The 17,811-nt window shown below is 41.8% G+C and overlaps 1 protein-coding gene across 10 annotated transcripts in view; it reads left to right on the top strand.

Annotated features, from left to right (window-relative positions):
* The first annotated feature begins 10,013 nt into the window (after positions 1 to 10,013).
* grin2bb (glutamate receptor, ionotropic, N-methyl D-aspartate 2B, genome duplicate b) overlaps positions 10,014 to 17,811 on the top strand; it is a 93,602-nt gene continuing 85,804 nt past the window's right edge. For 3 of the 10 annotated variants that reach the window (XM_068726631.1, XM_068726630.1, XM_068726621.1), the window contains exons 1-2: positions 10,014 to 12,989; positions 15,683 to 16,385. In XM_068726631.1, the coding sequence (XP_068582732.1) occupies positions 16,377 to 16,385 (9 nt within the window). In that variant the 5' untranslated portion in view covers positions 10,014 to 12,989; positions 15,683 to 16,376. The remainder of the gene's footprint in view (positions 12,990 to 15,682; positions 16,386 to 17,811) is intronic. The other 7 variants (XM_068726627.1, XM_068726624.1, XM_068726623.1 and 4 more) reach the window with 7 other exon arrangements.

Genomic DNA, 17,811 nt, shown 5'->3' with positions numbered 1-17,811 from the left:
CATCAAAAGGATGCATTGAGTGAATGTAATCCCCAATGTCTCACAAAAACAAGCCCCTATGTCCAGGGTTCACACTAGTTTTAATCATACCTGCAAACTCATAAGAGGTGAAAAAGGTGACAAGCACCCGAACCCATACTCTGTCGGGGGGGGGGGGGGGGGGGGGGGGCATGCTCACCCGGGCGAATTCTATTTTAAATATGAGCTTTAAAATGTAGCATGCAGGTGTACTATGAGAAGAAAGTTAAGTGATATTTTTTTTTTTTTACTTTAAGCAAAAAACTAATTTATTATTCAGTTATTAATCAGTATTTCAGCTCTAGTTGAACAGCTGGCAAGTTAGCTTTTTTTTTTTTTTTCAATAAATATTATTATCATTAACTTTTATTTAGACAAAATCCATTGAGGCTGAGGTCTCATTTTCAAAAGTTTTAATCATACAACGACACAGCATTATGACCAAGAAATCATGTAGTTGGCTAACCCCAACTACATTATTTGCCCCATTCTACTTTGAGTTAAAAAAAACAACCTGCAACCAGATCTGTCGGTGTTCCGGTTTAACGTTAATGAGCGACCGCGTGAACTGAACCGGAACATGGGGGGGAGGGGCATGTTTCATCACGTTACGTTTCTTTTTTCTCCTCCTTTTCAATTCATCCTGCTAGGGATTGAGTTGGCACCTTTCCAGTCACAAGCCTACTTCTCTAACCTGTATTTCACTATTGCCTCATTTAAGAAATAATCAAATTCCCTTAGAAATGCGTTTTGCATCTTGCAAATAATCCAGGCTGTTGTTGAGGTCTTCAAACTGAGAATATATTCTACTACATTTCATAAAGTTGCTCCAGGGTACATGAACATTTGTATACAACATTGTGTGTACACATATTTACCTCTTGCAAGATTGCCAGATGTTTGGCTAGATTCTGGACAGAAACACCCCCTTCTTCTAGAAAACGGATGTCAGATGAGGTAAATGGCTGCCCAACTGCAGCATGAAGGTGGTTTCAAGTAGGATTGTGATGCGTTGGAATTCTACATTTATCTGTTTTAAACAAAAAAAATGGAAGACAAAGAACACTGTGTAAAGATACATTCACAAATTGACCTCCTGATTAACCAAGACAGTCTTTGATAGCATGGATATTGGTGTACAGTGTGTTCAAGTCGAATATATATTCCTATTAATCTAAGGTAAATGCGCAAAATCAGAACTAGATCTGTAGGCTGTGTGGTTATTTAAACATGGCTATTACTGTAAAAAGGCTACTGTCCGCCACCACAGTTATTCACAATATCAACTTTATAATGTTTATATGTCAAATTTTCTATTCTCAGTTTACTGAGAAGTTATTGTGCACCCATGTGGCAAAAATCAATTACCGCAGCTCTAAGCACTAATTTTTCTATTTGGGATTATTGTTACCTCTTGTCCAATGAGAAGGGGCACACTGGGGAAAAAAAGCACGTGCTTACCTCATTAATATATATATTTAATGCCAAGGACGTGCCCGCGCCTACAACAAAGAGAGAAAAGGAGAAAAAACCCCATTAGTGACCGTTTGGCCTCAGGAACATGCTGATCTCTGATTACATAAAGCCACAGTAAGGCTAACAAAATAGTTTATTTTAATGTAACTTATAATGTAGGGCAGTGCATCTCATATTAAGCAGAGTAACCAATTAGCTGTTAATATGTATGTACTTTTTAAGAAATAGGGACAAGTTCCAATTGGGACATTTTACAGTTAAAACATTTTACAGTTAAAAGGAAATCAATTTATCAGTGCTGGTGGACAAACTATGGAGGGATGACACGAGGTGTTTCTACATAGCCTATAGTTTGACAGTTCTTTACTAAAATGTCTTTGTTTTGACCAACACACACACACAATACCTCTATATCTGATATATAGATAATATATTGGCTTGTCAATTTTTATGGTCTAGATCTTATTATTAGGCAGACACAAAAAAAATATGTCATTAATAGTTTAACATTTGAAAGCCTTAAATTAGTTAATTAGTAATAATATTAAGTTATAATAAAAATGTTAAGACTAAAATTACATTGAATCCAAATAAAATATAATTTTATGATGTTTTATCCTTTGTTCATTTAATTTAATTTACCAATTTATGATAAGTTTTATTAACAAGTGCTAGCTGAACTCGACGTTATGTTGGCTAGCTAGCGTTACTTCGCAAACGTTTTCAACAGCAGCAGGTCTGCGCACTCACAGTCTGTTGTAAACGTTAGTCAAACCAATGTCTAACAGTTAACGTTTACGTTAATAATGGGAAAAGGTGGTAGCGTTAGATAACTTAGCTAGATAGATAGATAGATAGTAACTTTATTGATCCCACGAGGGGAAATTATTTTGTTGCAGCAGCAATAGGTTACAGGTAAGAACAGGTAAAAATAACAGGGTAAAAATCTTAATATAATATAAAAATACATATGTCAATACACAATATATACAATTATAATAACAGAAGATATTAAATAAAGAATGCACACTATATACAATGAAATAGAATAATAGAATAATATTAAATCAACTAAATAAACAGTAGTGCAAAGATTTAACCAACAGTGAATGATTTGGCCCGAGGTGATTTATTATACAGTCTGATTGTGGTAGGCAGGAATGTTCTCCTGTATCTGTCCTTGTGACAGCGGAGCTGGATCAGTCTGTTGGAGAAAGTGCTCTGCTGTCCCTGCAGTAGTTGGTGGAGAGGGTGGTCCGGGTTATCCAATATGGATAATAGTTTCTTCAGTGTCCTCCTCTCCACCACCTGTTCCAGATAGTCTTGTTTACAGCCGATGATGGAGCCGGCCTTCTTAACCAGTTTGTTAAGTCTGTTGGTGTCTCCGGCTCCAATGCTGCTCCCCCAGCAGACTATGGCGAAGTACAGTGCACTGGCCACAACAGACAGATAGAACATCTCCAACATCTTGCTGCACACGTTGAAGGATCGAAGTTTCCTCAAGAAAAAGAGTCGACTCATCCCCTTCTTGTACACAGCGTTGATGTTGGTCTTCCAGTTTAGTCTGTTGTCGATGGAGACACCCAGGTACTTTTACTCCTCCACCATGTCCACATCCTCTCCCAGAACTCTCAGCGGTTGTGGAGCCGTTGTCTTCCTCCTGAAGTCGACCACCATCTCTCTGGTCTTTGCCACGTTCAGAAGCAAGTGATTTCTACCGGCCCACTTCACAAAGTCATCCACTACTGCCCTGTACTCCTCGTCCCTTATACACCCGACCACTGCAGAGTCATCAGAGAACTTCTGCAGATGGCATGACCCCGTGTTGTATTGGAAGTCAGTGGTGTATAAGGTGAACAGGAAGGGAGACAGAAGCAGCTTTGTCTCCTGCTTCAGGCTCAGGTTGTATAGGTGTTGTAGGACATCAGACAGCTGGATGGTGCAGGTCTTCAGGACCCTGGGGCTGATGCCATCAGGTCACGCAGCCTTTCCTTGGTGTAGTCTCTCCAACTGTCTTCTAACCTGGCCAGTCGTCACAGAGAAGGGGGGGAGGGTGGTCATGAGCTGTGTCTCAATTCAGGGGCTGCATCCTTCGAAGACTGCATTCGTAGACAGGTTGCGTCACACGGCAGCGACTAGGCTGTCCCATTTCGCAAGTTTGTTGAAGACTCCTTCGAATGCAGCCGATGAATGCAGCCTTCAGGTCCCAGATTTGGAGGATACATCTGGTGTATCCTTCGCGGCCCAGCATATCCCGATATGCATTGCGTGCGGGTGAAGATTTTTATTTTATCCAACATGGCGACGATTGATACGAGAGCTGGAGAAGCGGCAGCTTTCACGTTCAAATGTAAGTATTGGGTTTTAACTCACTCGAATATCACCGATACTAATGTTAAAACAAAATAAACGACCTTATCACATCACACGTTTGTTAAAATGGTCGGTTAAGTTACGTGACGTACGTAGCTTACAAGCTAGCTGACTAGCTAACTAACCGGCAGCTTGTCTTCTATTACCGGTAGCTTATAACATCAGGTTTGTTAATAGTAGTAACGTTAGCTGCAGCTTGTCTGCTTGCATCCGACGATAGTTAGCCTTGGAAATTAACTTCACTTTCTACCCTCAGAGGTTGACTAATATCTTACTGAGATTGTGACAATTTTACAGATAAATTACACTTCATATTATGTCCATTAACGGACTAACAGGAGCTCAGGTAGACCGGTTGTGAACCTGAAATATCACTAAGTCCGGTAACGTTAAAAACGTTAAGATTAACTACACAAATAAACTGAACTTGAATATTTTGCTAATTCTGTTTTGTGGTGTGAATCAAAACAAACCATACATTTTGTTTTGTTACAGGGAGCCAGGAGCAAACGGCTCAGTTCATTAAGCTGAGGGGGGAGAACGATGGCCTCTTTACGGGGGCCAAACATTCGGCAAGCGTTGCTTGGAAGTAAGACATTAGTCCATTTGTAATATCTCCTTTTGACCATCCTGTACTGAAGGTTACAGTTATATTAGCTCTCATCTTGTACAAAGCCTTTACTAATAGGACAACCAGTAGAGGAGAATACACCTCTGATGTGTTATTGTTGCTGTCACACAGATGACAGTTGTCTGTCACCTTTTTCTTTTCTTTTTTTAAATTATTTCTATATGAATTTGTGTATATTCTGCCGTGTAAAAATTGTCACGTTTGCATACTTGTGTTAACATTATTGATAACTGTTTAACTTTTCATAATTTTGTCAATGTGATTAGGACAATTTTGGAGAAGATGTGCCTGCAGGGGAGGGTGAGTCCCGTGCAGGCAAAAAAAAATGGGACAACCTCAAGAAGAAATATAAAGTATGTGCACATGTGTTAATACAAGTTAATTTATGTTTGCCGACATTAATTTCGCTGCTGTTGTTTTTGTTAACTGTCTTGATTGATGTTCTCTGCCTTAGGATTGCAAGTATCCAGGAGAGGGAGTGAGTGGGAAACCCACTGCTGCAACTTGGCCGTGGTTTGTCCTCATGGATGAGGTGTTGGGACAGAGGCCATCCATAAACCCCCTTGTCCTAATTGCCTCCATCCCTGAGGACACACCAGGGCCAAGTAATGCAGTGGGTGACCAGGAGGAGGAGAAGGAGAAGGAGGAGGAAGCAGAAGAAAAGGAAAAGGAGGAAAGTCAGTCAGGGCCAAGCCAGCCGCGAAAGAGAAAGAGAAAGATCAACATCAAAAACATTAACTGTGTGTATACACACAATTAAACTCAACATATATACAGTAACTAATGGGGTGCCACAACAAAGGCCCTGGTGTTGTGGTACATCTGGGTGGTCTCCAGAGTGTTTTGGGAGCATCGCCACTGTCCACTGCCCCGAGGCAGATGTTGTGTAGGATGGCACATGCTGTTATGACCTGAAATGGTAAAATGGCAAATACATATATATAAATATGATGTGATCTACTGTTCTTCAGTATCCTAAAAAGTATTGTTGAGTGATTACTTACGTGAGGTACCATGGTGTGGTGCACCTCCAGCGCTTGCAGGAAGATGGCCCGAAACCGGCTCTTCATCATTCCAAAAGCACGCTCTATAATGGAGCGTGCCCTGGAATGATGGCCGTTGAAGCGCTGGGGTCCCACACCTTGCAGTGGCCTCTTGTAAGGAGTGATGAGGGGGAGTGGGTGTTGGAGGCTCGGGTACCCTCCGTCTGCGAGGATGAAGGAGGGTAGAGTGCACGCCGGTACAGCGGGCTGTGGCACAGCACTCTCAAGTCATGGACTGACCCAGGCCAGCCCACGTAGGTGTCGATGAAGCGGCCCTGATGGTCACAAACAGCCTGCAGCAGAATTGAGGAGAACAGTTTTATGTTCTTGTAGCAGTGACCAACAGGGCCGCTTGGTGGCTTGATCTGGACATGGCAGCCGTCGATGGCTCCAGCAGCTTTCCTAAAGGCTCGGTGTCTTGCCAGCCCTGCAAACCCACGAGACACTGTCTCCAGGTCTTCTGGGGTACCACCTCCTCAGTGACTCTGGACGATGCGGTGGACAGTGGATCGAGGCATCCCAAACACTCTGGAGACCACCCTGTAGGATGCCCCACACGCCAGCCAGAACAGGAACACCAGGGTCTCAATTGTGGCACCCCATCCATGCCTCCGATCCTGGTGGAAGAGGTCCAGCAGCACTGCCAGGGCCTCCCTGCTCAGCCTGAAGTCGGGCCTTGTGTCCTGGTCATTGTCAAAAAATCTGTCCAGGACAGGCATACTTAAATTGATCCTGCAGTACAGGGTCTGGGCTGTTTTAGGGAAAGGAGGAAAAGAAAAACTGTTAAATAAAGGAACAATATTAAATGTGGGGAGCTTAGGTAGCTCTTAAGATAAGGCTTATATCTTAATATTCTATCTATCTATCTGTCTGTCTGTCTGTCTGTCTGTCTGTCTGTCTAGTTATTTATCCGTCCATCCATCCAACCTGTTTCAGCTGAAAAATGATGATTTAACTTTAATGATTACAGTAAAGCCATTTTAAATATTAAATTATAGAAGTTGTAATGACATAAGCCACACAAACTACGTTAGCTAGCTGAAGTTAGCATTACTTTTTGATAAAAGTGGACATGGATTAACCAATTACCTGAAAATGGTCCTCTCTGAGCTGGAAATAAATGACACGGCGATGTCGGCGGCGGTGGTTCATGTCATGTCAAGACGAGTATAACTAATACCATTATTTCTGGCTCCATATTTCAAACTTTTAGCGCCAAGCTGGTTTTTAGGCGACGGGTACGGGAAAGGAAAAGTTGACTTCCTGTTTGGTGACGCAAACAGGAAGTCCTCTGTAGCGTAGGCCGTCTCATTTCGGAGACCGCTCGGTCCTCGAAGGATGCGGCCGACGTAGACCGCGAAGGCTGGGTCCTTCGAAGGATGCAGCCCCTGAATTGAGACTTAGCTACGGTGTCGGTGATGGAAGAGCCCTTTGAAGTAGACGGCTCATTGTCCATGCTGCTCACCAGGGGGGACAGAGGGGGGAGGGGACGAGGCATTCAAGGTGTTTGTGAGGTGAGGTATGTGGAGGAGACAGATGAGGGCTGTGAGCTAAATCTATTGAAGAAAGAATTTAGCCCATTGGCTCTCTCCAGGGAGCCCCCTGGTTGTCTCCCTCCAACCTTGAAGCCAGTAATCAGCTTCATCCCCGTCTACACCTCCCTCACATTGTTCTGCTGGAGTTTGGCCTCCAGCTTCCTCCTGTAGGTGTCCTTGCACTCCCTGATCTTCACCTTCAGGTCGCGCTGGACTCTCTTTAACTCGTCCCTGTCCCAGCATTTTAACCAATGTTAGATTGCCACTGCAAAAGGTTCACTAAAGATGACTTAACGTTATTTTGATATAACGTTACCGAAAGTGATGAACCTATGTAAGGCCATAAAATTGTTAATACCACAGTGTCAACAATACTAAAAAAATAAAACTAATGCGGTCAAATGTTCAAAAGTTCAAACCTATTAGCAGCAAAATTAATTAAAAGTATAAAAAGTGTCATTATATTAGCAGCGTTTTATAGCGTTTTAGCTGGATGAGGTGTAGCAAAATGTAACTACTGTCAGAATCACCATTTATTGCCACGGTATGTTGCACATACAAGGAATTTGACATGACGGGTGGAAAATAAAGTAAAATATAAAATAAAGTGAAACATAAAATAAAGTGCACAAACGAACAGATAACAGGACTATAAACAAGTGAGATGTACAGTAAGTGTAATGTAAAAGTGTTGAGTGTATTTAAGTAAGAAACCTAGAGGGGATGTGCAGGGGAGTGACCGGTAGGAAATTGTCCTGGGGATGTGTAGAAGAAAAGTTTCTTTCAGGTCCAATTCTGTGGCTGGTTCAGATGAGTTTTATTCACTGCGCAGTGGAGACAGAAGTTCACAACAAAGGTGTAGAATTTTCTCTGACCAGAGAGAGTTCTGTCCATGATTATATGATTATATACAGGGTTACAGGAAATAACAGTTAAACAAAAGGTGTGGGTTGGGCTTAGCTTCTTAGGAAGGACAAGGAGATTGAATGTATCTGTACCCAAGATGTGTATTCATTTTCAGTCCAGGCAGTTGTTGGTGTACAGGGAGAAGAGCAGAGGGGAAAGAACGCAGCCTTGGGGGGAACCGGTGTTGATGGTCTGAGAGGCTGAGACGTGTTTTCCCAGCTTCACGTGCTGCTTCCTGTCAGACAGGAAGTCTGTGATCCACTTGCAGGTGGAGTCGGGCACGTGCAGCTGGGAGAGCTTGTCATGCAGCAGAGACGGGATGATGGTGTTAAAGGCAGAGCTGAAGTCCACAAACAGGATCCTGGCGTAGGTTCCTGAGGAGTCCAGATGCTGGAGGATGAAATGAAGGGCCATGTTGACTGCGTCATCTACAGACCTGTTGGCTCTGTAGGCGAACTGCAGGGGGTTCAGGAGAGGGTTTTTAGGTGGGACAGGACAAGGTGCTCAAAAGACTTCATGACCACAGAGGCGACGGGCCTGTAGCCTGGGATCCTTGGTTTTTTGGGGACCGAGATAATGGTGGAGGCCTTAAAGCAGGCTGGTACGTGGCATGTCTCCAGTGAGGTGTTGAAGATGTCTAAACACCGGAGACAGCTGATCAGCACAATGCTTCAGGGTGGAGGGAGAGTCTGGGCCGGCTGCTTTGCGGGGGTTCTGTTTTTTAAAAAGCCTGTTGACGTCTCTCTCCAGCATAGAGAGAGTCGTCACTGGGGAGGGGAGTGGAGGGGATGGGGCACTGGGATGGGTGGTGCAGAGGCGTGGGCCCCTGCTGGGCTGGGGACCTGGGGGGTGGAGGGGGGGCACCAGGATGGGTGGTGCAGAAGCGTGGGCCCCTGCTGGGCTGGGGGAGGGGGACCTGGTAGTCTGGGGCTGGTTGATGGAGCCATGGGGGATGGAGTCAGGACTGTCCCATTGTCTTTCAAAAGGACAGTAGAAGTCGTTCAGCTCGTTTGCCAGGCATAGGTCGTTCATGGAGTGGGGGGCTTTTGGCTTGTAGTTGGTGATCTGTCTGAGACTTCTCCAGACAGAAGCAGAGTCACTGTGCTGTTGAGTAGTTTCATGAGGAATACATCATATTTAAGGAGGTACATCGTATGTTTTGGATGTTATGTGTTAACCAGTAAAGTAAATAGAAACTGTCAAATAAATACTTAGGCAAACTGCAAGTACCTCAAAATGTTACTGTATGTGAGTATGTACGTAGTTACTTTTGCAGAAATTGATTGCACTGAGTGTAAATGTTATTTTTTTTCCATAGTTTGTTCCAAACCTCACAGAATTTGACAGGTTAGATATATTTTTGGTTAAAATGGAAAACTATAATAGAGATAGTGAGAGAATTCTGTGTACAATACATGTTACACTTACTGAAATGTTGCTGGGAAACCTATTCTTGAGGACTTATGATCCTAGTTAAACAAATAGCACTAGTTTAATTGTTTCTCTCTCTCTTTATATATATAATTTGTTTCTGAACTTTAAGTGTTCTGTAACTACATGAACCAGGTTGTTAAAGTTTAGCCACTTTTGGGATAATATGAGCTTAAATACACCTATTCTCAGTACAAAACATAGCATGATTCATTGCAGTGACATAATATCATCAACACTTTCATTATTGCCTTTTAGGAAAAAAATATAGTTTTCAGAGGTGTTATCCTTAAATTCATAATCCCCAATTAAACCTCATAGTTGACTTATTTTATTTTCATCTCTGAGCATAGTGTGACAACAGAGGGAGCCATTGCTTTCTTTGTAGAAACAATATTCTTGACAATTGTTGCAACAGCCGTCATTTACTGTAGCATCTCTCTAATTCACAATCCTATAGAGGGACCCACCTCCACATCTCTCTCTCTCTCTCTCTCTCTCTCTCTCTCTCTCTCTCTATCTCTCTATCTCTCTCTCCCTCTCCCTCTAGAAGAAGGGGAGGAGAGCGAGTGAGTGCAGTTTGAGTTGTGCTCTGCGCTCTTTGCCAGCCAGAGGTGTGTTTTCGGCTCCACTCTCTGTATCTCTGGTTAGCAGCACCCCGCCGTGCAGCCAGCCTTGAGTGCCATGTCTAACAGCTGTCTTGGCAAAGGGTTACAGCTCATCTGAAGGGGGAAGGTTGCACCTTGCTTTGAGGAGGACAGAAGATAAAAGAAGACTGACCAGTTGCAGAGAGAGGGGGGATATATAACTGACAATCCCCCCCCTCACCTCACTAAACAGGGCAAAAACGGAAGGCTTTGGAGTATTCAATTTTTTCTTTCGTTTTATATTTTTCTTATTCCTCATCGCGGTGCTGGGAGGTGCTTCATCTTTTCATATAGTCTCTCTCTCCGTCACTTGCCTCCTCATCTATTTCTCCATCTACTTGGTATACAATTTCCTCTATTTATGAGCGACAGAAAAGAGGAAGGAGGGAGGAGTTTTGTTTGAATTTTTGTCCTTCCTTTCCTTCCTTTCTCTCCACTCTTCCCCCCCTTTTCACCAAACCATATCATACCTGTCAGTCCCTTCTTGCCATTTCATTTCTAGCTGCCGCCATCAGTTCATCATTCCCCATCCTACGCCTCTTTCTGTCTCTGAAGTCTGATGTTATATGAACTTGGATGATTTTTTTTTTTTTTTTTCAAAGACAACTAAAAAGAAACTCCTCATGAATGACTCTTTTTTTCCCCTTTTCCTTCTCTTTTGGTCCCTCCACACCCATTTTCTTTGCATCACACCCGTGCGGGATTCTTAAATGTTACTCTAGGTAGGTTAACTATCGTTTAGTGTCTGTCCATCTGTCTGTCTGTGTGTATTTGTGTGTGCTTTACGTATACATAAAACACACATCAACACACACATGTGCTCGCACACTAAACTATGCCTAAAACAACAGTGCTCAGTGGGTCCATGTCGGTCTGGTCTCGCACCGTCTTCACACCCTCCTCCTCATCTGTTCTTGTCATCGTGGCAAAGTGCGCCCATTTTTAATCGTTGTCTGTGACAAATCTTTTTTTCCATGTGTCATTTTTTCCATTTGATAAACATATCAATTTGTTTTGCTACCTGTTGTGAATTAACAAGGGAAGAAAAATTTAAGTTCAGTCCTGAGGGAGGATGAGATTCATTTCTTGGCACTTTGGCGTCTTTTTATGTTTGGCTCAAATTTGGCAACGATGGGAACATTTCGTCTGAACTAAATGATACACGCTTCATGTTTTAGGTTTTTCTCTTCATTTTTGCCAGTCCATCAACAGCTATCAGTTCTCATATATCCCTCCCAACACACACACACACACACACACACACACACACACACACACACACACACACACACACACACACACACAATGATAAAACCTTAAATACACTCCTTACTATCATCAAAATAATTTTTGTGTATTCTTGTTGTTGCACGTTTTCAATTTTCTTTCCCCTCGCATCGATTGTTTTTCACCCAGAACTGTCCGTTTTTCATCCCTGAAGCGTTGCCTCTTTCCACTCGTTTCCATTCTCATCCTCTGTCGGACAAGAGAGACCTATTGGCATTAGTTGGACGTTGAACAGTGAATTAAGTGGGTAACATGCCTTTCGGTGGATTTCGAGTTGTAATCGCCGGTGTGCAGGTTGTGAGATAGAGACAGACTGATAGACAGATAAAAATAGATAGAACTTAATATCCCCATCTCATCAAGACCTCCCTCCTCTCCTCTGTCACATCCCCCTGCTTTCTTTACGTTGTGTTTGATGCCTCGTCTCTTCTTCTCACTGCCACACCTTTTTCGGAGCGCTGTTTTAAAGCGTTACCCTCTCTAGACTGTAAGTTTTTAGCCCGTATATCCTTGGACACCTACCTGTGCACTAAGGTGAAAACATTTCGCACAGTAGCGTAGGCCCACACCAGCCACTTTAGTCTCCTTCCTCCTTCTCTCTTATGGACTGACAAAGGGGCTTAATAAACACCTCTTTCTTTGATTGTTCTGAGAGTGGGATGTCGACTTGAAGGAATATGAAGGACCACTCGTTTTGCTCTGTCTTTGCTTTTGTGTCTCAACTCTGCTCCTCTGTAAAACATCTCCACTACAGTCTATAAATTATGTGTTACAGAAAAGAGTTAATTAGGTGAGTAGTGAATTAATACAGCATCCACTTCTTCTCCGCAACTGAGTGTATGCAAATGCATGGACAGCGGGTGTATGCACTGAACTGTGTGCAAGAGTACAGCTAATCTGGCGTGCATGTGTGTGTGTGTGTGTGCATTTGAATGACTGCATGAGACTGATGGCAATGTATTGTGCATGAACTTTAATCAGCAGGTTCTCTGCGAAGAGTGTTTTTTATATTTTCCACCACATTTGCTTGTGCCGCTAAACCTTTCTTCACCCTGCTGCGACTAATTGGTTGTTTATCAGACCATGCTTTTGATCTTTATCCATTTTCGATATATACTTATATATATATATATATATGTTATATCTAACGATTTCACGCATTATCACGTTTCTCAATAGCGCTTTTTAGCAACAGAGACTTCTCACTCAAGGGCGATTTCTTAATCGCAGCAGAAACCATTTAAAGATACTCCGTTACTTTGGTTAAATCTCTCCTCGTCAGCTTACGTCAGTTGACTCACTCAATTAGTCCAGTGCTGTGTGCAGGTGCATGCGTTTACATGCATTCCTTTTAGCCCTCTTCCTCTCCTTATTGTGCATTGTAGTTGGTTGAGCTTTGTCAACCAATGCTTTGTGGATGCCTTCCTCTTCCTCTTCTTCCTCCTCCTCCTCCTCCTCCATTACGTTTCTTCTTGTCTCCTGCTCGATGGATCTGCAAACGATCTCCAAACATGACTAGATCTCTGGGAATGAATCACAGATCTCATGTGACTCACACACCAGCTTTACTGGATCCGACTCTTCAGCATGACCTTAATGAGCACACAGCACACATATAGACGACGAACGAGGCGGTGGATAGGTGAGCCAATGCTCTTAGCTTTTTCTACAACCAGAAGTCTTGCTCGGTTAATAAACAAGCTCATCGGCTAAACAGCTAATGAATAATGGCATAATTACTAAAGATGATTAGACAGAGTGACAAAAAACGTTTAATTGTTTACACATAAAAAGCAAATCCTCATGATGTGATTTCAATCAGTCAGGGGCTGACTTTCAGAACACAAAATACTCAAACGTCTTAAGGCATTTGCGCCATTTAGTTGTCACTTAATATTTAAAAATATGCAAACAAAACATAACAAGGGTCCTATGGCTGCTTCCTCCTTACATATTCTCCATGAACAGAGTGAAAGAGTGAGTCCCTGCCCTCAAAGTTTCAAGTTGATTTCCAAGTCCAAACAGTCTAAATGATTTAGGACAAATTAAAAAAATAGCGGTGGGACGTTGCCTTGCTGTGAGCACACAGTAGCAGTTAAAATATAAAGTCTTAAAAGGGCATGCTCACCTCTTGGGTTTCAGGCTAATGAAGGATTTATGTTGAAAAGAGGAGTCATTAAGACACTCAGCAAATCAAGAACTCACATGTTGCCTGATAACATAACGGTTGCTTCCTTAAAGCAAATGAAACGAAAAATAGGAAGAGGTTTAATTTGACACACTTTGACACACGGCATTTTGATAAAGTAAGGAAGTAAGACACACACACACACACACACACACACACACACACATTAAAACCTCTGCTTCAGTATAAAAATGACTCCCTGGAATAACTGGCACCAAATAACAGTATTCAACATTTTGAAAAGCTGTTGATTCATCAAGCTAGCAAGGGAACTACACAAACAAACAAGCCGTACTCAGATGTTTTCTGCTACGGTTTATTTATGGAAATACTGTATTATTCCGCATGAGTCAAGCTATCAGTGTCATGTTAATACGACTGTGAGACTCAGAGATAATTAGACTTTGAAGGAGTCAGAGAGAAAGATGGATTTTAGTAAATAAAATTTGTTGAATGAATAATTCATCGCACTGCCAGACGGGATTAAAATTCTACACATGCAGATATCCTCTGACAATTTTCCTTAGGCTAAATAGTGTATACCTACATATCCGACTTCCTCAGATAAACACACAGACAGACAGACCCTGTGAGCATGTTCACGTTAAAATAACAACTCTCTTGATCTGTTAAAGACTAAAAAGATGAGACATTAGGCAGAACAAACGTAACTGGTTGCAACTAATAATTATTTCCAGTATTAATTTATCTGATGATTTTTTTTCTATTTATTAATGAATTGATTGGTCTGGAAAATATCATAAAGTAGAGAAAAATACCTCTCATGCTATCCAAGAGTCCAAGATGACGTCTTAAAATGTTGTCTTTTGTCCGACCAAGAGTCTAGTCTTGGTTCAATCTACTTTTAGATGAATAAACAGAGAATTGTAAAAAAGAAAAATTAAATAATCAATTATCAGAGTAGTTGCTGATTCATTTTCTGCCAATTGACTAATTGAATAATTGTCTCACCATTTCAGCTCTGTTAGAGATTCCAGTGCCAGAACAAAGCTATGAGTTATCTAATTCTATTTCCTTCATTTGTTAAACTGTGAAATCCATTGAAGCTGTAATAGAAAAACATCTCAAGTAAATAATCACAAATGCTACTTTTTTTTTTACCCTCAATTTGCTTTTTCACATTGGATTAAAGCAGGGGTTCATAAACTTTTTTTATTCTAGGGTCCCAAAACTGTTTGTGGGACACAGAATGACCCTAATTACCACCCTCTGCATTAGCCTACTATCCATAAAGGCACAAATATTGAGTTAAGTAAACACGTTTAAACACCTTGCATGTCAAACCTTGTGAGATGATTAACTTCAAAACATTTGGGGGAATAAGTGTCCCAGTAACACATAATGGAACTGGTGCAAGAGAGGGCCTGATTTTAAAATCTGTGAATGTAAATTAATAAATAAAATCTGAATTAATTATGGATAAAATTAGACGAGTAGGAAATATGCATAAAATCCATCACGGTCCATGTGGTTTTATATGGTGATATGGATATACCTATATTTATTGTGATTCAGTAAAAAGTCTGGAACAATAAATGGAAACTTTGCCGAAATGCGTCGTTCGCTTCATCCGCTGGACTTTCCCGGCAGGTGAGTGAGCAGGGAGCTCCGCACAAACGACACAAAGCCGGTTGAAAATCTGCAAAGTTTCGGTTTTATTTGAGAAACAGTTTGATGATAAAAAATAACCACACAGGAATGTCCATTTTGAGCAAATTAAAATACCTTACAAATCAAGGTGATCCATCACGTTGATGCAGAGATCAAATAAACAGCCAAGAAGCCATAAAGCAGGTGAATTGCAACAAGTGCCCCAATAAAACCAGAGATAATAAAGGGATTCATGATATGAACAGTAAAACATCTCACTTTGAATCAGGCCCCATAGTTTATGAAACACAAGATTAAAGCACGGATAAAACAAAAGCACTGTGAGCATCTCCTAGGGATAAAATTGCACAGTAATATTACCAGACAACAATGTTCAGCACAGCAGCTTGACTGAGTTAAGCCTTGACCTCAGAGGCAATTGACTTGTGTACCCAGTGGCATTCGGCCATCACCAACCACACACCCATCCACTGTCGTTCTCTGCCATCTGACTGTCCTCTTCTTCTCCCCTTCAGACTGAGAGAGAGGAGAGCGCAGAGCGGGCCGGAAAACTGATCACCATGACCGGCTAAAGCAAAGCGAAGGCAAGCACAGCCAAAAGAAGAAGAAGAAGAAGAAGGAAGGGAGGGAGGGAAGAAGAAGAAGAGGAGAACTACGTGCACACCCACTGCTGCTCATCTCCTCATCTCCACGGCAACTGTGTTCGCACGCTCGCAGACTTCTGGGAGGAGACCTTGGCGTGCTGCATCGGGGGAAAGAGAATCGGATGGAAAGGGACGAATGAAGGAGCGTCCCTTCATCACTCCCCATCTGTCATCTTTTTAGTTTCTTTTATTGAGTTCACACTGACATTTTTTAGTTGATGGTCAACTTTTAAAGTCTTGTAAGATCTGAGTCAAAAGCATATTTCAACAGCAGATTCCTCTTTTTTGGCCTCTCTATGTGTTAAAATCATTGTTTCTCAGCAATTAAGTGTCCGATTACACTCCAAAAACAGTCACCTTCACCCTGATAAAGCCCCAGCATTGGCCACCTCCACCCTCACTCAACCCAAGAACCTCTCGCCCTGCAAGACCCCCCACCTCAGTCTTCCGTGCGTGACTTCATCTGTCTACCATCCCTTCATCCGAGGCTATGAGAGGAGGAGTCGAATCCCAGATCACTCCATCATGCCAGTTCTGAAGAGCAGAGAGGAGATCCGGGCTGGCAATGTTCAAGGTAGGCCAGTGACTCCAGCTCTTGGATTGTATTTGTTTGGCTGTGAGCATTTTCCTGAACCTTTTTCTCCTCCCAAAATCCACTCACTGCTTTGTTTGCCGAGGTCAATTTCAGCAGAACTTTTGCGACAAACTTTGTGTTTTAAAAAATGTCCTAATTTGGGCTATTATAGACAAGTTTTTTTGATTATTCACCCAATTTCGTCTTTAAAATGTAAAAAAAAAGTTGTGAAAAATGACTGTCACAGTTGGAGAGTCCAAGGCGACATCTTCAAATTGCTTGTTGGGGAATCGGTGGCATCGGTGGCTGCTTGATAATTGATTATTAAAACTGCAAATTATTTTTCTAGAAATTGATAAATCGATTAAGCATTTCAGCTCGAGTCCTAACTGTAACCTTGAATCTAAAATATTCAAAGTATCCAACAGTTGTGTGTGTTCTGTTTCCTGTGTCCGTTAATTCGACCCTAATTAAACCGCAGAAATTGACGTCACTCGAGATAATTACTGGTCAAATTAAACATCAGAGGAGGTGGAAATAATTGGTTGAAACACATCTCCAGATGTTTCACGTTGGATATCAGGTCATACAGTATTTAGTAATTTGTGAAGACACACCTGGCGTCTCTTGAAATAAGCCTCAAGGATCTGCCTCATGGTTGGTTTTGGTAAAGTTTAGGCAATGACTGGGCTTTATATGTCATATAAAGAAAGTCAATATAGATATTAACCTTCTGAACCCCAAGCAGTTGTGGGCCTTTTTTTGCTCCCGTCACGTTTCAACTCTCTGGCCTTGATTTTCACTGTAATATATAAGTCCTGCACCTCTTTGGAAACAGCACAACCATGGCTAGAAGTAGAGAGAACACAGTTACAATGTCATAAACCATAAAAAAAAATCAAGTTGAATTTCTTTGATAATTTATTGATAATATGATAATATATTTTGAGCTATTCACATTTTTACATCCTCTACTTACAGCCTCTCCTGTCCTCTCCTTTAATGCACTGTGCTCGCTTCCTAGTTGCGCTGAGAAATGCAGAATTTAATATTTTTACCAGGATCTGGTTACTTCAAATGGATTTCAAATGAGACGTGTAGAATACAATGTTGCTGATGAAATATCACAATTTTAAGCTTAGTTTTGGTTGCTTCTTCTGACTGAAGCGTTCCTCACGCATGATGTGTTCAAGAACCGTCGGAAAGATGGAAATCTAATGGTAATGGCAGTTTTCACAGCTTCTGGCTATGATAAACAGTGTATTGCCGATTGTTTAAAGAAAACAGGCTTTTTCATCAGGTTAAAGTTAGAAGGAGTTCACTGCACTGTAACATTTCGTCACAGTGATCATACACATTACTTTATAGTTGTATATTCTAGAAATTGGCTCTAAACCAGGATCTGTATGGGAATGATGTTTAGTTA

Source organism: Cebidichthys violaceus, unplaced genomic scaffold, assembly GCF_023349555.1.
Source record: "Cebidichthys violaceus isolate CVI_PGR_0920_01 unplaced genomic scaffold, fCebVio1.0.p SCAF_4, whole genome shotgun sequence".
Lineage (NCBI taxonomy): Eukaryota > Metazoa > Chordata > Actinopteri > Perciformes > Stichaeidae > Cebidichthys > Cebidichthys violaceus.
The sequence above is the reverse complement of the archived record's forward strand: the minus strand, read 5'-3'. Positions and strand labels throughout refer to the sequence as shown.